The sequence below is a fragment of the Ptychodera flava genome, chromosome 10 (assembly GCF_041260155.1).
Source record: "Ptychodera flava strain L36383 chromosome 10, AS_Pfla_20210202, whole genome shotgun sequence".
NCBI classification, from domain to species: Eukaryota; Metazoa; Hemichordata; class Enteropneusta; family Ptychoderidae; genus Ptychodera; species Ptychodera flava.
In genome coordinates this window covers 24,493,909-24,515,709 of record NC_091937.1, presented here as the reverse complement: position 1 = coordinate 24,515,709, position 21,801 = coordinate 24,493,909, and the positions used below count along the sequence as shown (strand labels likewise).

Genomic DNA, 21,801 nt, shown 5'->3' with positions numbered 1-21,801 from the left:
CAGCTGGGAAAGAAACTAGGTTTAAAATATCTTACGAAAAACAAGTCATCGTTGATGACACAGTCCCCACTTGTTAATGGGTGCTTTGATTACAGGTCCTCAGAGAGGATAGAGTCCTCTTCATTAGGTCTGTGATAAAAATACTTTTGAATAAATTCGCTTGATACATGTCTGAGTTGTAGTTCAGGACATGAAAAAATCGTAATAAAATGGCCACATGGTGGCCATATTGGATCGAATCACAAAACAAATCAATGTGCATATGTATGACATAGGTCAATGTCCTTGTACCAACTTTGATTAAAATCGTTGAAATATGCCTGAGTTATGGCTTTGTACATGAAAAAATCATAACAAAATGGCCGCACAGCAGCCATATTGGATCGTATCACAAAACAAATTAAAATGCATATGTATGACATTGGTCAATCTCCTTGTACGAACTTTGAATAAACTTGCTTGATAAATGTCTGAGTTATGGTTCTGGACATGATAAAACGTAATAAAATGGCCACACGGCGGCCATATTGGATCGTATCACATAACAAGTCAATGTGCATGTGTATGACATAGGTGATGTCCTTGTACCAAGTTTGAATAAAATTGGTTGAGATATGCCTGAGTTATGGTTCTGTACATGAAAAAATCGTAACAAAATGGCCGCATGGCGGCCATATTGGATCGTATCACAAAGCAAATTGATGTGCATAGCTATGACATTGGTCAATGTCCTTGTACCAACTTTGAATAAAATCTGTAGAAACATGCCTGAGTAATGGCTCTGTACATGAAAAAATCGTAATAAAATGGCCGCCTGGCGACCATATTGGATCGTATCACAAAACAAATTTACGTGCATATGTATGACATAGGTCAATGTCCTTGTACCAACTTTGAATAAAATCGGTTGAGATATGCCTGAGTTATGGCTCTGTACATGAAAAAATCGTAACAAAATGGCCGCACGGCGGCCATATTGGATCGTATCACAAAAAGAATTGACGTGCATATCTATGACATTGGTCAATGTCCTTGTACCAACTTTGAATAAAATCAGTTGAAACATGCCTGAATTATGGCTCTGTATATGAAAAAATCGTAATAAAATGGCCGCCTGGCAGCCATATTGGATCGTATCAAAAAACAAATCGACGTGCATCTGTATGACATATGAAGTAATCCTTGTACCAAGTTTGAATGAATTCGCTTCAGGCATCTCTGAGATATCTGCGTGAACGGACGGACGGACGGACGCACAGACGCACGCACACACGCACAGACACACGCACGCACACACGCACGGACATGACCAAACCTATAAGTCCCCCCGGACGGTGTCCGTGGGGACTAAAAAAGGAAATAAGGAAACCACCGAGAAGAGAACAAAGACAGACGAACCACGGTCTAGAACATGGTCGAACAAATTTCAGCAAGGTTTTTGTCTGTGCATGGAAGTATAATGTGAGACTACAGGTAAGTCGGTTGATCATAGATTTGTCGTATTGACGAACTGCTCTTTTGATTTTTCACTGAGTCTGCGAATTGAACTAATTTTCAAAACCTAAGCAATTTTTTAATACCAATAGTTTTCTTTGTCATTGATACTTATGGACAATGCTTTGCATAGTCAGGCAATCGCTGTAATTTTATCCAGATCACCAGATAACGGTATAAAGCATTTTTAAATCATGTAAAAAATAAAAAAGAGGAACAATTATGGCCAATGATTAGACTTTGATGATTTTTTCATAACATGTTGTGCAAGTTTTGTTCCAAGAACTCTATTTGTTGTTTGTGTCATAATAAAGGTTAAAAATAAACAAAAGTTTTTTGTCCCTGTCTATAAAGAGAGGGGTCAATTTATAAGTTAACCAGCATTCATGAATTTGGATCTGAATGGAGTTAAGACCAATTTTTGTTTAATAAATATTTTTTTAATTGAAGGACAGACAACTTTCACAAAGGACCTGGAGTTTTACCGTGCTCCTGGTCATTATTATCTGCAGCTATAAAATTGGCAGAAAATGTGCTCAGCAGTTTATCTGTCAAGGAATTAAAGTGTATGTACAACAGCCCTGGCCCGGCCCTGGCCCAACATTTGGATAATAAAGTACAAACGTTATTGAAAATAGGGTTTGTGCAATTTGTATGTGAAATTGATTTGTTGGGTGTGGCTAATAAAAATTGCTTGTGGCTAAAAAAATTTTTGATCATTTTAGCCACACTAACAGACTGTGGCTACAATGAAAAAATTCCTAGCGCCAACACTGAGTGTACGAAAATGGCCGCGTCATCAGTGATCCCTCTATTGTGTGCCCATGGTCCTGTAACTTTCCATTTAATTCCTTCACTGCTATGATTGGTCCCAAACCAATTATAACATCAGTGGTGATTGTAGACCCATTCACATGGAATTAGTGGTGAGCAGTTCATAACCAACAGAGGAAACTATTTGTAGGAGGACTGAAAGACTTCTTGTGAGGAGTAAAAACTTTGAAAAAGGCTTGTACATGTATAATGTCATGAGTCAGTGTTCACAATTGATAGTCCTGTGTAATTAAATACATGGAAGAACTATACATTGAAATTTTGCTTTCACTGGATGAAAGCAGACAGGAAAAATAAAACACCGACTGGGTTTAAATATTTGCAGATCTATTCAGGCCAAATTAAAAATGTGTGTGTTTCCAGTAAGTATATTGGAGGAAATTTTTCAGCTTTTTATTTTTGTTGGCTGAGACCCATAAAATACGGTACAATTTAGAGAATTTACTTGAAATTTTTTGAAAATGGCAACAAAAACGTCTAGTTTTGGCAGGTTTTTCTATAGGGTCAATCAAGTTACCAGAAACATACATATTTTTTTATTTGGCCTAACAATTAATTGTTATATGTGGACAGGCCCTGAAAAAATTGTATAGAAGCATAACTTGATACTTTTGACTTCATTGTTCAGGTACAATAATTCAGTTACCTTCAATGTTCGCTCCAAGGCCCTCTTTTCCAGAAGTTTTTTATTTTTCTTTGGATCTCTGCTCATTATGGAGAATGTCCGGAGCCTTTCCGGCTGTGACATGTTCTGTTTCCTAATTGCACTTTCAACCCCTCCGACTTTGACCTTTGCACTTTTGACTGACCCATACAACCTTAGGAGTCCATCTGATTTGTTGACATCCCCTGTAAATAAATAAATAAATAAATAAATTAATTAATTAATTAATTAATAAACAAGTCATCGTTGATGACACAGTCCCCACTTGTTAATGGGTATTTTGATTACAGGTCCTCAGAGAGGATAGAGTCCTCTTCATTAGGTCTGTGATAAAAATACTTTTGAATGAATTCGCTTGATACATGTCTGAGTTATGGTTCAGGACATGAAAAAAAATTGTAACAAAATGGTCGCACAGTGGCCATATTGGATCGCATCACAAAACAAATTGATGTGCATAGCTATGACATTGGTCGATGTCCTTGTACCAACTTTGAATAAAATTGGTCGAAACATGCGGATATGCCTGAGAAATGGCTCTGTACATGAAAAAATCGTAATAAAATGGCCGCCTGGCGGCCATATTGGATCGTATCACAAAACAGATTGACGTGCATATGTATGACATAGGTCAATGTCCTTGTACCAACTTTGAATAAAATCAGTTGAGATATGCCTGAGTTATGGCTCTGTACATGAAAAAATCGTAATAAAATGGCCGCCTGGCGGCCATTTTGGATCGTATCACAAAACAAATTGCCGTGCACAGCTATGACATTTGTCAATAAGCTTGTACCAACTTTGAATAAAATCGGTTGAAACGTGCCTGAGTAATAGCTCTGTACATGAAAAATCGTAATAAAATGGCCGCCTGGCGGCCATATTGGATCGTATCACAAAACAAATTGACGTGCATATCTATGACATTGGTCAATGTCCTTGTACCAACTCTGAATAAAATCGGTCAAAACATGCCAGAGTAATGGCTCTGTACATGAAAAAATCGTAATAAAATGGCCGCCTGGCGGCCATATTGGATCGTATCACAAAACAAATTGATGTGCATATCTATGACATTGGTCAATGTCCTTGTACCAACTCTGAATAAAATCGGTCGAAACATGCCTGAGTTATGGCTCTGTACATGAATAATCGTAATAAAATGGCCGCCTGGCGGCCATATTGGATCGTATCACAAAACAAATTGATGTGCATATCTATGACATTGGTCAATGTCCTTGTACTAACTTTGAATAAAATCGGTTGGAACATGCCTGAGTTATGGCTCTGTACATGAAAAAATCGTAATAAAATGGCCGCCTGGCGGCCATATTGGATCGTATCACAAAACAAATTGACGTGCATCTGTATGACATATGAAGTAATCCTTGTACCAAGTTGAATGAAATCGCTCCAGGCATCTCAGAGATATCTGCGTGAACGGACGGGACGCACGGACGGACGCACGCACGCACGGACATGACCAAACCTATAAGTCCCCCCGGACGGTGTCCGTGGGGACTAATAAAAGCAAAATTAATCAATCAATCTACATTTCATACAATATCCATTGCATGTACATTGTATTCAACAATTTTGATTTAATGCATATTTCCAGACCTTATCAAAAATTACATTATATTTCTACGACTTAACACGGAAAAGTTGAAATTCCACAACTTTTCCGAGTACAAAATATCTAATACTAGTTTAACTTTCTTCTTCTGATTTGGACAAGGGAATACTTCATTCTAGGAAAATAAAAGTACCTGCAAGAAAACTTGGATGTGAGTTTGGTGTGATAACTGGTAGAATACATTTTTTTCATAACAATAATGAAGTTTATCATATATTTAATTATCTTTGTCATTAGCAAGATATGGAGGGCATGAAAACATACCAAAGTGACATGCACAGCACCTGTGTCCCTACCAGTAAGTGCTGCACCAGTTTAAAGGTAGACAATACATGTTCATAATAATTGCGGGATCTGCTTACCTGACGCTGAGTGACCAACAGCACCAGTAACTGTAGCACGACCTTCAACATAGTTGCTAGTCTGCATCTGTCTTTGACCTTCAGGTCCAGAAGGATCCTGATCTTCAGACTGGGCTTGGCTCTCCGTTTGATCTTGAACTTCAGCTGGAGCACCTACTTCTGTTTTGCCTGCAGCATCGTCTTGCGTTGGAGATTCCAACTGCGGTTGGTCTTCTTGTTGACCTTGAAGTTCTGACTCAGTACAGTCAGCAATCTGAGGTTGGGACTCAACATGTGTCTGACCCACAGTCTCCTCATCATCACCTTCACTTTTTACATTCTTGGTCACTGTTATAACTTCCAATTCAGGTCTTTGATGGTCCTCTGTTTCACCTGGGGACTTTTGAGATTCTTGCACCCGGTGAACTAGTGGCTCTTCTGGTTGGTTCCCTCCACCAGATTGGCACAAATCTTTTGATAGGTCAGAGTTGGAACTTGTTTCTGAACTAGTCGGAGAAGTCATTTTGTCATCTTCACCTTCACTTTCACTGTAGTATGGGACTTTTATATGAAAGGAAAAAGTGTTAGAAATACAAGGCATCAAAACATATTTCTCAGAATGACAACTGTAAGTATTCTATCATATGGAGATGGTAGTCAACTTTATCCAAAAGTCCTTAATTATATAGCTAGCGCACGGTACGAAAAATTTCCCACAATCCAATGCGATTTGTACCAACGCAGATCGAAATGCGCAGAACTCAATTCTTTTCTCACCAACTGCGCAGGTTGATCTCCAACGCTCAGTTACGCTTAGACACTCTATGTGTACGGAGTGGCTTGACCGATCGGCTCTGTGAAAACGTACTTTCAGACATCGTCGTGTTTTTTAACGCTCATTCTGTGATATTTTCTAAAGATAAGTTAGTCAAATATGCCTAGGCCATCAAAGCGGGCGAAACAGGCGCAAAAGGCGCGGAGATCGAGTGTTGAAAAGGCCCGAGAGCAATCATCAGGCGAACACGAGGTTGGTCCGCGGCCGCGGCCGCTGCAAATCGGCACTGTGGCACAGCCTGTGCGACCTTGTTCAATTGTTGACTTACCATCGGAGGTTTTAACCGAAATTTTTCAGTATTGTTGTTTTTTTAATAAAGGTGATGATGATCATGTTCAGTTTATGAAAGTGAAAAACTTCTGTAACTTACGTATGGTTTGCAGCCGATTTTACGCTATCGGGACAAGTGACTTGTTTGTTAGGGGAATGGTTCGAGATCACGGTTTGGGCAGCGGCAATGAGCCGGACAATTTTCAACAGAGTCGAGTGTTCCACAAGTTCAAATTAATGAAAGCCCGATCCGCACTTGCAAACGAACTTAATCGATGTTCTGCGTTTGTAGTTGAAAAGGGTTTGGTAAGGTTCGCCAGGTCATAAGAAAACTTGTGGAAAACGTGAAACGTCAGTCAGGTGCAGACACGGAGTATGTTGATGCCGCTGTCTCGGTTCTATTTAGTTCAGATCGATCAGCCATTTCTAAAAAATCCATGGGTGGGAGGGCCTATATGAATAAAATTTTGCGGCAACATCAGATTATTGGGGAAAAAATATCGGGAAATGATGAGTCCACCCTGTGGCAATTACGAATGAAAAGGGACAAAACGTTTGCAAAATCTATTTTAACACTGATTTTTTTAAAGAAGCCCTTTCTCTAGATATTCTCCCTCAACCTATTCAAACTGCTTTAACTAATACCCTGCTACCACTAGATAATGATGAGCAGCACGGTAATGAGGATATTGACAACATAGCATTATGGAATGACAAGGAGGCTGAACACATCTTTATTCATTTAGGTGGGGGGTTGTCAGAAGCCGACTATGATGGGCTTGAAAAGTCTATCAGGACACCTAATAATGTCTCCAGAATTCCAAGACTTGGTGCCTTGCGGAGCAATTTAAGACGTTTTCATGAGATGGTTGAAGAAACTGAGAGCAAGAATAAAAAGGGTTGGTACATAAAGGATCTTGAGGGGTTAATTTGGCAACATTTAATTTGTATATTAAGAGAAAATAAATTAGATTTTAACATTGAAGACGAGTGTGAACGTAAAAAACTTGAAGTGATTGTTGGGGAGGGAGGCGATACTTTTCAGGATTTCAAAGGGATTTCTCAAAATTTTAAAGTTTTTGCAATAAGTGGGGCAATTCGGGTAATTAAGTATAATGGTGCAGAGGTGTGGCGAGACCCGAATCCCCAGTCTGATGCCAGCCGTATCCCTTTGCCATCATCAACGCACCTGAAAGTGACACACTGATACAACAGGACATACTTCCTATTTTGAATCTGACTGAGGGCTGGGCCAAAAATACAATTAGAGGGGTGGTATATCGACGAAAATTAGAGGGTGACGAAAAGTACAAGAATTTGGTTTTGCAACGAAAAAGTACTAAATTTTTTTGTAATTTGTGTTTGACATCTGTGGAGCAATGTCATAATCCACATCATGAATGGGAAATGACAGTAACGCTTGAAAAGATGACTGAGTGGGCAGAGACTAACAGTTTTGGTCAGACCAGTCATCCTCTAATTGCATATAATCCAATCAATGATTACACCATGGACCACCTTCATGCCAAATTGCGAAATATTGGAAAACTTATAGATGAGCTCTTTGTTGAGGCAGAAAAAATTGATAAGCAGCTTGAGTTTGTACAAAAATTTGCCAAGCTACCAGGATCTGTACAGAGTGAGATAAAACAATATGAAAGTAAACTGTCTGAACAATTTGACCTGAAGGTGGAAGTCCATGGTGTAAATCATGAAACAAAACTGCTTACAGCAACACAAATGGATGACATGACAAAAGTCAACAGGAAACTTGAAGCTGCCGTTGACAGTTTTGATTTCAAAATAAATGAGACTACAGACATGGACATTAATATTTCAGACAGTATTGAGTCAAATATTGAATCTTTAATTGTAAATAATAAAACAACACACAAATGTTCAATGTGCAGTATGCAATATGCGACGAGGCCAAGTATCAACAGGCATCTGCAAATGTCCTGGGAAACTCCATAGAAAAGACCTGGAACAAAAACAGAGGAACAGTGAAGCAAAATTAGAACAGGAAAAGCTCAGTATTGTGAAATCTATTGAGAGCATCCTCAATGGCAAAGAACCAGAAAATCTGAGTGTCAAAGTCAAAAATAGAGACAGACTGATGATGATTTCAAAAAAATATGAAAGTATAGATGAAGAAATTAATAAAGTAGGTGAAGCAGGTGACTTAATTGCATATCACAGACACACAATGGCAAAAATGATTGAAAACCATACAACAGAAAAATACACAGTTTTGATAACCACATGAATACACTTTTAAAATATTCCCCTCCTAAAAAAGACAGTGAAGGAAAGGTCTGTGGAAGTAGGAGAGTGAACAAAACAGACTATCAAAGAACAAACAAAACAAAGCCATTCAAGACAGCCTCTCTACCATTGAGAATGCAATGTATATCTCTGAAAATCCCACCAGTAGAGTTTGTCAACTGAAAGCATTCTTAAGAATAAAAGGCATTGTCAAAAATATGGGGGCGGTTACGAAGGTGGTGCATGCACACGCATGATGGACAATGATGTCCTCAGTGGATGCAATAAAATTCTAACCGATTCAAAATATGCAAGCACAATCATATCTTTGATAAGGGAATATAGACTTTTAAATAGCATAATGGCAATTACACAATTTGATGCAAGCACTTTCAAACTAATCAACAATCAATACAATACAAATATCATAGATTTTGATTCTTTAATTTCAACATTTCATTCCAATGCTGTCAACTGGGTCAAAAGGATAATTTGTGAGTTACCTCACATATCACTCACCTATTATATGCATACTGTAGCTGCACATGGACACCAACTCCTGAAAAGAGATAAGGGAATTAATATACACAGCAGCTCAGGAATAGAAATGTCCCATCAACGAATGAAAATGGATATCAGGCGTCACCTGGGTGGGGGGCACTGGGCAAAGACTATTTTAATCAGATGGTTGTACAGAACTGATCCTGAATTTTGGCTGCTTCTCCTGTGAAATTTTGAACTTATAATGACTGCATATGCATAGAATATGAACATTCTTGTACATTAAAAAAATAAATAAACAAAAAAAAATAAATAACAATAAAAATCAATAAACAATACTATGTGAAATTTTCTATTGATGGCATTGTGTAAAGTCATAAATAAACAATAGAATGATTAATAGATAAACAAACAAACAAATAAACAAACAAACAAACAAACAACAATAAAAACATGTTTATTTACATTTGTTCAGAAAGGTTATACTGCAAAGCATAACGGCATATATTTAGATGGCCAGACGCAGTATGCATCTTGCATTCTGATACACTGCACTGCATCTTTTAAAAACATATGTCTCGTTCTTTGTGTTTTTCCTAAACCTTTTAACATGAAAGTAAAATGCTGACAACTGACAGACACAGAAAAGTACAGTGGCCATGCCATGGTCAGTCACAGCTGCAGTATAGTACACTGCACTGCCGGAGGTAGATACTGCAGGAATATTCCGTTGTCAAAACCTACTATGTCAGTAGCCTACCTGCCTAGCCTGCCTTTGTACAGGCTAATTACTGACGTAAAACTTAGAAAATTAAAGTAGTTTTTACATGCTCATAGTCAAATTCCTACTCCTCCTGCATTCATTGGGTGAATATGGGCGATCGGCATACCATTGCAAAGCTCTCGAGTTGCTTAACAAAAGTACGTTCTCCAAATTCATGACCATCACAGTTGATAAGAAAAAGCGCCAAAAATTAAGGAAATCGTTGCTTTTTTCTAAAATTCATATTTTTGACAGAAAAAATGGACAAAATCACGATAATCTCAACGTACCTTTTACCGTCGACTTCCAAGAAATGGCCTTGTACTCCTTTCGTCGGGGTAGGAGTGAAAATGTCAAAGAAGTAGGCTTAAAACAGCAAAATTTACAGCTTTTTGGTCAAAAATGTTCTGATTAATTGCTAAACAATGGCTTCACTGAAAGAAATCGAAAAAACCATGAAAATCGGCAGAAATTGCACTTTATAAAAATTGTTCCTTGATCGAGGATGGTCTGGGTCATGCCCTTACAGCTGTTGTAAACGCGGCAGTCTGAGATTTCCCAGATTCTTCACAGCGCCCTCTAGCGACCAAAATTCGTATATGCGTTGGTACAAATCGAATGGGATTGTGGGAAAGCTAGCGTCCTGTGTAGCGGGCACTTCCTTTGGTGTTTGTAAAAGCAATATTATATTGCACCCCTGTTTCACTTGTTGTGGATTCGCATTGAACTGAGTGGGTTCTTTATTTCCTATACTGCCAATATATTGATAATCTCTAGTCATCTTCTCATAACCTCAAAGTGTATAGGTTGTAGGTTAAGAAATGATCATATTATCAAAGAGCCAAGACAGTCAAAGGCAGTGTTGGGTGACTGAATATGCTCAGAAAACTTTCAAACTTTCCTAATCATGGTGTGCTTTTCTCTGATTTTTCTTGACTTTGGCTCTTCCCTGGATCAGAAAAGCTGCCATCTTTCCCCAGGCAGTGATTTCTGCAATGGGTTTGTATTGGAGTTGTGAGAAGGTAAAGACTCTGCTGTATGGTAATGCCTGACATATACTTTGTTCGGAATCAAAGTATGGTGCATGAACAACTTATGACCTAATATTTTACTTTGAGAGTCACCATAGAGGGCGCAATATCTGTTACTAAGCTATAGTTTTGCCTCTGAGTATTTTGGACAGCCATTTGCCCTACACATTATTTTCTCACTAAATTGCAACAGAGTTACCAGTAATGTTTAGATAACTGTCTGGCCTTTGACTATCATGCAGGAAAGACATCCTAAATTTGGGGGATTTGCGTAGCCATGCAATAGTTTTGTGTTTTTTCCAGTGATTTGTTAACTAGCTGTGTTTTCCTGAAGGCAACTTTGTAGACATTTTGTAGATAGCTGAGCAATCAAGTGACAAAGTTTGCTTGCTTCAAGAACCTACCTGGAGATGCTGGTGTCGAGGGAGTAGGAGGAGGCTCTGTGCTCTCAGAGATCGTTCTTTCTGCAAGTCTGCGCTGTTTCTCCTCCTCTTCTTTGTAGTTGTAGGTGATTGCCGCCAGGCCTAGCTTGTTCATCCATTTGCTCATATCATGAAGGGTCTCTGAGGCAAAGATGAAATCCCTTACTTTGGGATGGGAGACCTTAAAAGCACTGAGAAATGAAACAGAATGTCGCAAAAATTTAGAAGATAACATTGACATAAATACTACACCAGCTACCATAAAAAAGTGAACAAGGTCACATTTTGAAACCTACATTATGAATAATACTCTCCTTACATAAACACTTGAAAAATTACCCCATTGATTTAACCTTTTCAGCATCATGGTTTTGCCCAAGCCTATTGTTGTCAATGGTGATTGTGTACCAGTTTACAGGGAACTGAGGGTTGGAACAGGTTAAGAGATGCAGCATTACATTTTGAGAGGGAGAAGTACCCACTGATATAGGGATGGAGACTTAGAAATTTGGAGGTAGTAGTAAAAATGCAGATGGGCAAGATTTTCTCAGGTTTCAATTTCAGATTTATGCTTCAATTTTGCGAGGCATGCGCACCTTTTTCACAAATTTCTGTACTTTTACCGGCAGACTTTAATAACATATACGTTTAATCGTTTACAATAGCATCAAGAGTGTAACAACTTATTTCACACCAATTTTGCTCTCTCCTTTTTATCATTTTTGATCACCCATTAATATTTAAAGGTTGACTCCTTTTGGGCCACGGTCAGTTTTCAGAAGTTAAGGTAATTCAATTTTTTCATAACCTAAACCCCTCGCTCTCCTCCCATACTAACTTGCTTTTGATAGTCAATGTATAAAGTGCCAATTTAGATGGAGTAGAAATTCTATTTTTTCAATCCATCATCCAACGCCCAAAAGACCATTATAGGATGGAGTACCCATTATCCAGTGGAGCAGTGAGGATGAAGTACCCATTACGAAATGAACCAACGAGGATGAAGTACCCATTACCCAATGGACCAATGAGGATGAAGTACCTATTACCCAATGGACCAATGAGGATGAAGTACCCATTACCAAATGAACCAATGAGGATGAAGTACCCATTACCCAATGGACCAATGAGGATGAAGTACCTATTACCCAATGGACCAATGAGGATGAAGTACCTATTACCCAATGGACCAGCGAGGATGAAGTATACCATTACCAAATGAACCAATGAGGATGAAGTACCCATTACCCAATGGACCAATGAAGATGAAGTACCTATTACCCAATGGACCAATGAGGATGAAGTACCTATTACGAAATGAAGCAATGAGGAGTAAAGTGCCTTGCTCAAAAGCACAACACGATACTAGTCTCCATCTCACCATGCTCTGACAGTGAATCAGTACCCTAACCACTGCATCATGGCGCCTCCTAAATTCTAATCTGATGAGTTCACTTTCTTCTACAGCCATCAACAAGAGGAATACTCACTGTGCACGTTTTGTATCAGAATGCGATGCCTGACTTATTTTATATCCCGGAAGACTTATCACTCCACTGGCAATCAGAGCCTGTAACAAAAGAAAAACATGACAGCGGTCATTTCTTTGCACTTCTGTCATCTGAACAGATCACAGAGACACACTTATTGCCATCAGGAAGGCAGTATACCTCCTTACTTGTTGGATCTTTGTTTAAAGGAAACGTTTGAAGAGAAGTGAAATGTTCAACACATCATTTATAAAAGGATTCTGTGTTTTAAGTATCAACTTGATTACAAAAACAAAGGTCCTTAATTACAGTATCTGTAATGTGTGCCTAAAACTTGAAAGCTTTGACTGTTTGCTCTTATATTCCTCAAGGAAACCACAAACCATTTTCTTTAAAATAACAAATTAAGCATTTTTCCTGATTTTAAGTTCTTGAAAAATTGCTGGGGCCTTAAAAATTTCATGGCTTCATAATTTCTAAAAGGTGTAAAGTGACATTTGCAACAATGAGTTACAGTAGATGATGTGTATTGATGCGTACTAACACAACATACAGTCATCAGTAAGAAGCTAATAAATTTTTCGTGTCTGTCAGCGTCATTGTTAACACAGAACCCCAAGCATACACTCTCAAAGGTCTATTTTGTGTACATTATCAACTTGGTCAAGAAGCTCTAGGGAATGATCTTCCATGCACCAAAGAGCGCCCTCAGGGACCGAAAACAATCTTAGAGCAATCTATACAAGAAAGCATGCATTTCTGTGTCTCTGCTACTCATCTATGGTCAATCATTAAAAGAGGTAACTCATAAGAGTTGGCAATTCAGCTTGTGAAGCAAAAAATGAAGAAGATGAAAATTTAACTTACGCTTTTATCTTTGAAAATGAAAACAGAGTAGTCCTTGAGCACGCACCATCTTTTAGACCACTTATTGCCGAAACCTCGTCTCTCTTCCTTTTTGTACAACCATCCTTCACACTCTCCCATTCCTAGATCCTTGCAAGATATCCTTCTGCTAACGGCTCCTCCTGAATTTCAGGAGAAAATTACAAAAATTGTCATTGAAAGTGTGTGACTCTCCATGGCATAATAGTGCATATAATATATGCAATTACACCATACCAGAAATGTACAAGTTCTGTTATAGGATTGAAGTATTTAATTTCTCTTCCAATCCACCATTTTACATCATTCTCTATCATCCTAACATTTCTAAAATATTCAACGGATGCCAAATATAGAAGACATATGAATTTAATTCTTTAAGCCAGAAGAGAAATGTTTGTGAACCTTAGCCCATCAGCCACCAGCAATACAAGATATTGTTACAGAGCGCCCTCTATTGATTACAATGCAAAATATGTTGCAAGTTGGCTAAACGCCAACATTGTTCATGCTATAGAAATCACTAGCATTCTCTAGAAACAAACAAATCAATGAAAGCAACTCTTTTCTGATTTCTTTTTGATACATGTTTAGCAATCTCTTTCATGAAATTCACTATTTAACATATGAAAACTGTGAGGCTGGGACTACCGGTAGATGTCACAAATCTGACCCAATTTCATGAGAAGCCAATGAAAGCACACAAAGTACTGACATAGGTTGACTTGTACCAGACAGCACAAGTGACACTTGGGTGAAACTGAGTAAATGGGCAGAACATTACATTGATAACATGTATAAAAGGCAAAATGCCGACTGATTCTGACAGGCCAATTTATCAATATGCCAACTGATTCTGACAGGCCAATTTATCATTGCCCCTGTGCTGGCTATAACAATACACCTCCCAAACAAAGGACAAATTTTCACAGCTAGATTTTGTTTACCTCTGTTTGGTCTTTTCTTTCTTCTTCGTACCTTTTCTGGTTTGACCTGTAAGTCAACGATAGAAGCAAAGTCCGTTTACCATTATTACATACACATGACCTCAGCTTCTTTTCATTGTTGAGTGACACTATATAAAGGATGATTCCAGTATGCCGGACAACAAAGGTCATGCATAAGGATCATACAAAATACAAAATGTACCGAATCTCTTTAATATATGTGTGTGTGTATGTATGTATGTATGTATGTATGTATGTACATGTATGTATGTATGTATGTATGTATGTATGTATGTATGTATGTATGTATGTATGTATGTATGTACCAGTATGTAAGCATGAGTGTATATATCTGTCCATATTTGTGCATGCTCTGCATAAACAATTTAGATGCAGGGTGGTTAATTAACTGGAATGAAGAAAAGAACTTTATCATACGATTCAACTATGCAGGCTAAATGAAATCAAGGGAGGGATACCAGTTCTCACTTGTGATAATATTTTAATTCTTTTTGGTTTGTAAACAAGAGCATGTTCCTATTCTCCTCCTCAAGGTATGATGTAATATAAACCTTGCCAACACAAAGCATTATATGTGATGTGTACATGTAACATTATTGTTGACAAACAAATATTGAGCCAAGACTTAATTAATGAACATGATAACATTACACACTACAGACACATAACGCTCATGCTAACAAGTTGGCATTTTACATACAATATCTTTTCAGATGGAGAGTTTGAGCAAAAAACTATATTGGACAACAAAACTTGTATAAAAGTGTCAAATATGACAGATCTGAAACCTCTGACAATAACACAAATAATTTCCAGTGTGTATGACTTGTATTCTTTCCACATCTGAAAAGAGAAGGACTATAGGGCAATGTGTCAAGTTGGAAGATACATATCCATACTAATTTTTTCCTTCTGAATGGAGTGGTCTGTTTATACTGTGAAATTTGGAGTTATGCAACATACCTCATCTGGAATTCTCGCAGGACCACCGCCAACTGATTGAATTTGGTAACTGTCAGAAATGAAACAAAAAGGTTATGACCACAAAAGTCTTAATTTGCTCTTGCATTCATTAAAGGTAGAATGTGCTTTGGGGGCAGATACCAGGACGCTCAAACTTTCCAAATTATCTTCTGATTTACCACTTGTGGGGGTTCACTTTAAAGCTCTGGTGAAAGAAACATTTTTACTCTCTTAGTTTTTCGAAATTGAAAATTTATTTTTCTGCAGTGAGTTAACACAGGGATTGCAGCCATTTTGAATTTCAAATATTGGTAAATCTTAGGTTATTTGTTTCTCTAGTACTAAAGTTTGTATGGTGACCCCCAATTTTTATCCTTGATTTTAAAAGAGAATTGTTGAAAGAATCCTTGGGTAAAGTTTTAGCAAAAGTTTAAGTCTTTCACTTTCGAGGCGCACACTACCTTAAATTGCACACATCCAGGCTCATTTAAGTTTTGGTGGTTCCACATTTCAGACTGACCGATTTTCTCTTTTTTTTAAAGTGTTACAGTATGTAGATATCACAATGTATAAATATGATGGAAAATACCAACACTTGTGAAAATGATCTAAGCCAAATTCATCTTTTGAACACATGAAATTTGGTCAATGATTGTTGTAGCTTTGCAAGAAATAAGCAAAGCTGGTATATTGCGCATGAAATCTGCTGAAACAAAACACTATATAATCACACATGAATTGCTTCTCTGTTGGTTTTTTATGCTGTACATACCTATCGCTGCTCAGAGTACTCCATGATGACAAGGTTGAAATGGTGCTAACATCGCTCCTTATACTTGGACTGCGGATGTCTAGCCGTGGATTGTATCTATTATCATATCCAGCGGGCAGCGGAAGAAATTTGTCTGAGCTTTCAGAATGTTCATTGGTCAGACTCTCAGAGGGATTTCCATTACTCAGGCTGCCTGGCGATTGCATGTCTTCGGGTGATCCAGGCATTCGGCTTTTGTTTTTCTTATTTTCAGTTTGTGAAACTGGCTGCTTAATTTTTGGCACTGTGCTATTGTCCTGGTGAAGACTTCCCTGATCACCATTGGCTGCACGTTTTGATGAAATTGAAGATGTCTTTGGTTTTGGAGTGTCCAGAAGCACAAATGGTTTGTGGTTAGTGTTTATTTCTTGTGTCTCAGCCTCCAGTTTTGTTTCAAGTTCTATGTTCGTTTCCAATGCTGTGTTTGTTTCCTGTGCTGTGTTCTGGTTTATATCCTTCATGTCATGTTTCCCATTCTTGTAGTTGCCGGTTTGTAACCTTATGGATGACCTCAACATGTCATTTTTCAAACCTGAGTCGTTGCCTGTCTGCAATCGTATCGATGATCTCAACCGTGAAGCACTGTCCTGGTCTCTGATTGCAAGATGTGAGGTATTATTCTCAGAGCTTGTCCCGTTTGGAACGGCAATGTCGTATCCTATAATATGTTCAATACTACTTGTTTTGATCAATGGATTCTCATCATCCTCCACAACCAACAAACTATTGACTTTTTCTGCAATATCTGCTATTTCCAGCTGATTGTGAAACGTTGGAGCGCTATCCTGGGACCCAACGATGTACACCTCAATTTGATTGGTGAAGGTTTGTTTGTTTTCTAGTATCTCTGCTCCACTGTCTGTTTGCTCCGACGATTTACTCTCCTGTGAGAGGCTATTTCTTTTCTCCAATGATATAGATTCCCAGGCTTTCACTGTCAAAAAACACAATGTGGACAATTATGAAATATACATATTTACATACAGACATAGACTTACCATATAAGTTCTCTTTGGTATATTTTTACAAAATATACCAAACATGAGCTAAAAATGACACTTTTTGTTCCATGCTAGTTTCTCTAGGGAACATCTTCCCTATTTCTAATCTCATTGTGATTCTGAAAATTTATTGTCCTGATTTTCAAAATCTGATCAAAATCTTATTTTACCACTGCCCAGATTACATGTTTTTTTTTTCAAAAGAACACAAAAGAGTAAAGTCACACTGGAAATACAGTGAGTTCAAAGGTCACAACCCATAGCATTATCAGTTGCAGTGAACTATTTATAATTTAAAGAAGCTTCACAAAACTATTTTCAATGCTATTTGTATTACTCCCTTAGCAGGTCACATTATCCTGGATTCTCACTGTGAATTACAAGTTTCAGTTTCAGGATCTATACTGACTGATCCAAATCATTGGTAGTACAAGCATATATCACACAGAGTTTGCAAATAACAAACCACAAGATAATCAAACAAGATGGCAATATAATGAGCGTGTTTTGTACTGTCATTGGCTGATTCACAATGAAATGAACATTAAACTTTCCCTCCTGAGGGAATTTCAAATCATACCTTCCGACTGACTGACTTCCGTCAAGTCTGCAGTATCAGCTGGCAAAGACCTAGGCCTGCCTTCGATGTGTTGGCTTCTGCTGACGCCACCGCTAGTCCGCCGATTTCTCAGTGTCACTTCTGAGACAGTGCAACGTCTCGACTGAAGCCGCAATGATTCCTCTTCTATATGCTTCTCAAGCTCAAACTGCTTGTCAAGTCTGTAGTTTGGAGAGTCTGGCACAGCTATAGAAAACGACTGCAAAGGTTCGTCACTGAGGATAGAAAACATACCAAATATTAGAAAATACTTATATAAAGCGTTTTTTTTTTTAAAGAATATAGAATTGGCCATCTATTGCATGATTTCATGCAACTGGTATGCACACTGAGAGATACATGTAGATATGTACCTTTTTGGTCAGGAAGCAATGAATTTATTGTAAAAAAGTAAAAAACAAGATATAAACATATCTATTGGCACTTTCATTGTATTTTTCATTTGCTTAATTCTGTTTGTGAAATATAGTTTCTTGTTCAACCTGAATGTCTGTAGTCAACATATCAACACAGCTATTGTCCCTTAGTTGTCCGTATCAAAAATCTTCCAGCATACATACTGTATGCTCTGCCACCAGTTTTAGAGATAAGAAACCATAAACATATGGGCTAGCAGGCTGTACAAATCATGCACAGGTAACAAATGGTTCCCCGATGGGACATTCCAAGGATATCTTTTACTGGTTGTGAGAGTCAAGTGTATTTTAAGTTGAACTGAACATGTGTAGCTCTCACATGTATCCGATTCTGAACAGTTTGAATGACATGAGAATCAAGGTTCAATACAGTTTAGACCTCCATGGCAGAAGTTGCTTTGTAGGTGGCTGAAATAAAATTTAATCAAGGGATGCCTGTACCAGCACAGACTTCAAGATCCATAACTCCAGGCAGGGTGATCTCAGATTGTGAGGGAATTTTCCAAGCAACGAATATTCCAAGTTTATACTAGCAGAAACCAAAATGCCAAATATAGGTTCTTCAGTTACATTTGCATATTCTTGCCATATTTTTTTACATTCTCTTGATTATCTTTACATGAGAAGTTGTTCTGCATATTTGTAAACGGTGAGTAGATGCTGTGTTTTGACAGGGGCTTGCTTCATAGTACAGACGATATAAAAATAGATAATATAAAGGACAATGCCCCATGATATCATTTCTATCAATGCAAGAAATTTAGATACGCTTCTAATATTTACATGCTACATTGGCATATTGAGGAGAGAGACAGACAGAGAATGATTAACAAAATAATTGCTTCTCTCTTCCTTCCCGTCTAAAAAGGTTAAACCTTGAAGTTTTGGGATACCAAAACAAAACTAAAGAGCAGTGTTAGACAGTCCTCTTATACAAAACTGAAATAACCAAAATAAATAGAAAGCATGATGACCTTTTACATATTTTAAAATTTCCAACTTTCAGTTCTTGAAACTCCATGTTATGCTTTTCAAACGCCTGTGTACAGTGGTTCCACCAAACGAGGGAACTGAGGACAGTTTTAATGAAGATTTTACACTCAAAGATTTGTTTCTTTGAATACAAAAAGTACCCATATGCTTCGCACTCTGGGATTAAAATTTACACAGCAGGGTACATGTACAGAAATTTACAGACTTCACATAAATGTAGTTCAATGCCTACAGAGAGTGACAAAATACATACATGTAGATAAAGCGTACTGCCTACACCTACACAACTGTCACACGTATTTATCTGCAGGACAAAATGATTTGGTGACTCTGGCTTACCTTAACTATGCAACAAGATCACAATTCTCTGGAAATCTAACACTACTGTTTATCTCCCATTCTCCATGAACACCCACACACACATTTACAGCCTATCCCATGTTTCAACTTCATCAGCTGCATGTAACCAAATGCCACTGACTGTTCCCTACAATGTCCACAACCACTGTACTATTTGTGGACACACACAACGTGCTCAAAGCCAGATGAAAACAGTCTCACGACCTTAATTTCAACTTTGACCCAGCTTGCATCATTTATGCATCAACATTGTTATTAAATCACCACAAAATACCCAAGTGATACTAATGTTTATCAACAGTGTCAAAACAAGCTAAAACCTTAGAACTTTTCAATTTCACACCAACTACATGACCATAGAACGGGTCAATCCGAGTTCACTTTCTCTCTCACAAAGTTTCAGTAACTCTGCATCTACACCCAAATAAAGCTGTTTACTTCTCATCTTTCACTTTTACATCCATCATTTCCTTAGAATACACAAACAATGAAATGTACACATCCTGAAATATAGATACATGTACTAGATAGAAGTGAACTCTGACCAAGGCAGTAAATAACTTGTCGACAAGAGTTGTTATTCAGAAACCTATTAAATACTGGTTACCTTGTGTCAAGCTTTGACATGGCATTAGAAAAATATGATTTTTTTGGCAGTTAGCAAAGCTGATAGCTTCACTCTTGTGATATTGAAACCCAAAGGCTTTGTTCAAACAAAAACAGGTCTTCTGCTTTATATATCGTACATCTTATCTATAACTGTTAATTACACAGGTGCTTGCTAAACTGTGCTTATAAATGTTTCCTTTATAGATTTAATGTACCTGTACGCACAGGTCGATTAGGCATTATTTGTGATGATTTTTCCTATTATTATCATAAAATATGATTATGAATATTAATAAATTATTAATATGAATGTTACAGAATATTAAACCTTTTTTTACAAACAATGTCGTCTACTTCGTGTAAATGCCGTCTGGAAACCCCATTGTTGTGATTATTATGATTATCAATAAATTACGATTATGATTAATAAAATCATATTTTACACACTGTAATCTGCTTATGTGAACAGCCCTCTGGAAACCCTTATATAGTTTCACAATCTATGCCTAAAATATACAAGTGACACCATTGCCCAGGTTCAGTCTACGGCGAAAGTTGCTACACTGCGTATATACACTGTGTAGTACCGGTATTTTGATGGTAATCATGTTATCATGTATATGTTATGACTCTGGGCAGAGCTTCAGAATACCGGTACATTTGATAATTGACAACATTAATTGTATTTTGTAGTCATAAGAATCATATAAATAAATAAATAAGTAAATAATCCATTTGAAAAAGAAATATTTACTCCAGTTTAGTTTAAATGATGGTAACTTCTGTGTGCAAGTACTGTGTATAAATCCACATATAGCTAGATTTTGAAAACTTCTGGATTATCTCCTACGATGCACAAAAATCAATTTTACTAGACGGGGGTATGACCTTGACAATAATTTTTGCCATACCTGTTATGGTAAATCCTTCCAGATGAAGGGGTAAAATAATTTTCTAAGCAATACAAAGGGACTTCACAAAGTCCAAATGCAGCATACCAAATTCTAAACTGATTTTACTTCATAACAGCATGTCTTTCTACAGTAATCTCTGACTTTTGTTGTTCAAGGGTAGGATCATGAAGAAGGCTTGAGAGATAAGCTGACCTAAAACATTTCCTTAATTCACAGAATAGATCAAAACCTTTAGAAATTTATAAATGCACTAGGATTTAGAAATTTGGAAGTACTCAGTTGTATAAACAACAGACTGTACCTATGTTAGTCCTGTATGTTATTGTACGGTATGTTGCCTGGTATACAGGCCTAAGTGTTCATGGCCTCATACTGTTTTGATAATTTATGAATAGAACCAATATTGACTGTCTGTCTGCTGCTGTATGCATTTTATAAAATTGGTTTTAATATATGGATGCCAATATGGCCATGCATGCATGCACAAGTTGAAGCTAAGGAATGGCTTAGTACTTACAGAGCGTGGTGATGTAAAGCTGGAAAGTTCAACAGTTTGCAGCCCTGCTGCGTGAAGCAGTTATGGTAGACGTGATGTGAACTAAAGTCTGCCACAATGTTGACAGAACAGAGGTTGGCTAACTTCTAAGGGATGGTCTCAAAAGTAAACCTTAAGATTACAATCAGAAACTCAGACCTGGCATATAGAGAAGTTTTCT

The 21,801-nt window shown here is 37.5% G+C and overlaps 1 protein-coding gene across 1 annotated transcript in view; it reads right to left on the bottom strand.

The window, feature by feature from the left end:
- LOC139142302 (connector enhancer of kinase suppressor of ras 2-like) overlaps positions 1-21,801 on the bottom strand; it is a 100,219-nt gene that overhangs the window by 4,528 nt on the left and 73,890 nt on the right. Inside the window, exons 8-16 of the mRNA XM_070712194.1 lie at positions 17,755-18,008; positions 16,135-17,107; positions 15,363-15,411; positions 14,379-14,424; positions 13,414-13,574; positions 12,547-12,626; positions 11,039-11,247; positions 4,991-5,530; positions 2,975-3,177 (exon numbers count right to left, since the gene is read on the bottom strand). Coding sequence (XP_070568295.1) covers positions 2,975-3,177; positions 4,991-5,530; positions 11,039-11,247; positions 12,547-12,626; positions 13,414-13,574; positions 14,379-14,424; positions 15,363-15,411; positions 16,135-17,107; positions 17,755-18,008 — 2,515 coding nt within the window. The remainder of the gene's footprint in view (positions 1-2,974; positions 3,178-4,990; positions 5,531-11,038; positions 11,248-12,546; positions 12,627-13,413; positions 13,575-14,378; positions 14,425-15,362; positions 15,412-16,134; positions 17,108-17,754; positions 18,009-21,801) is intronic.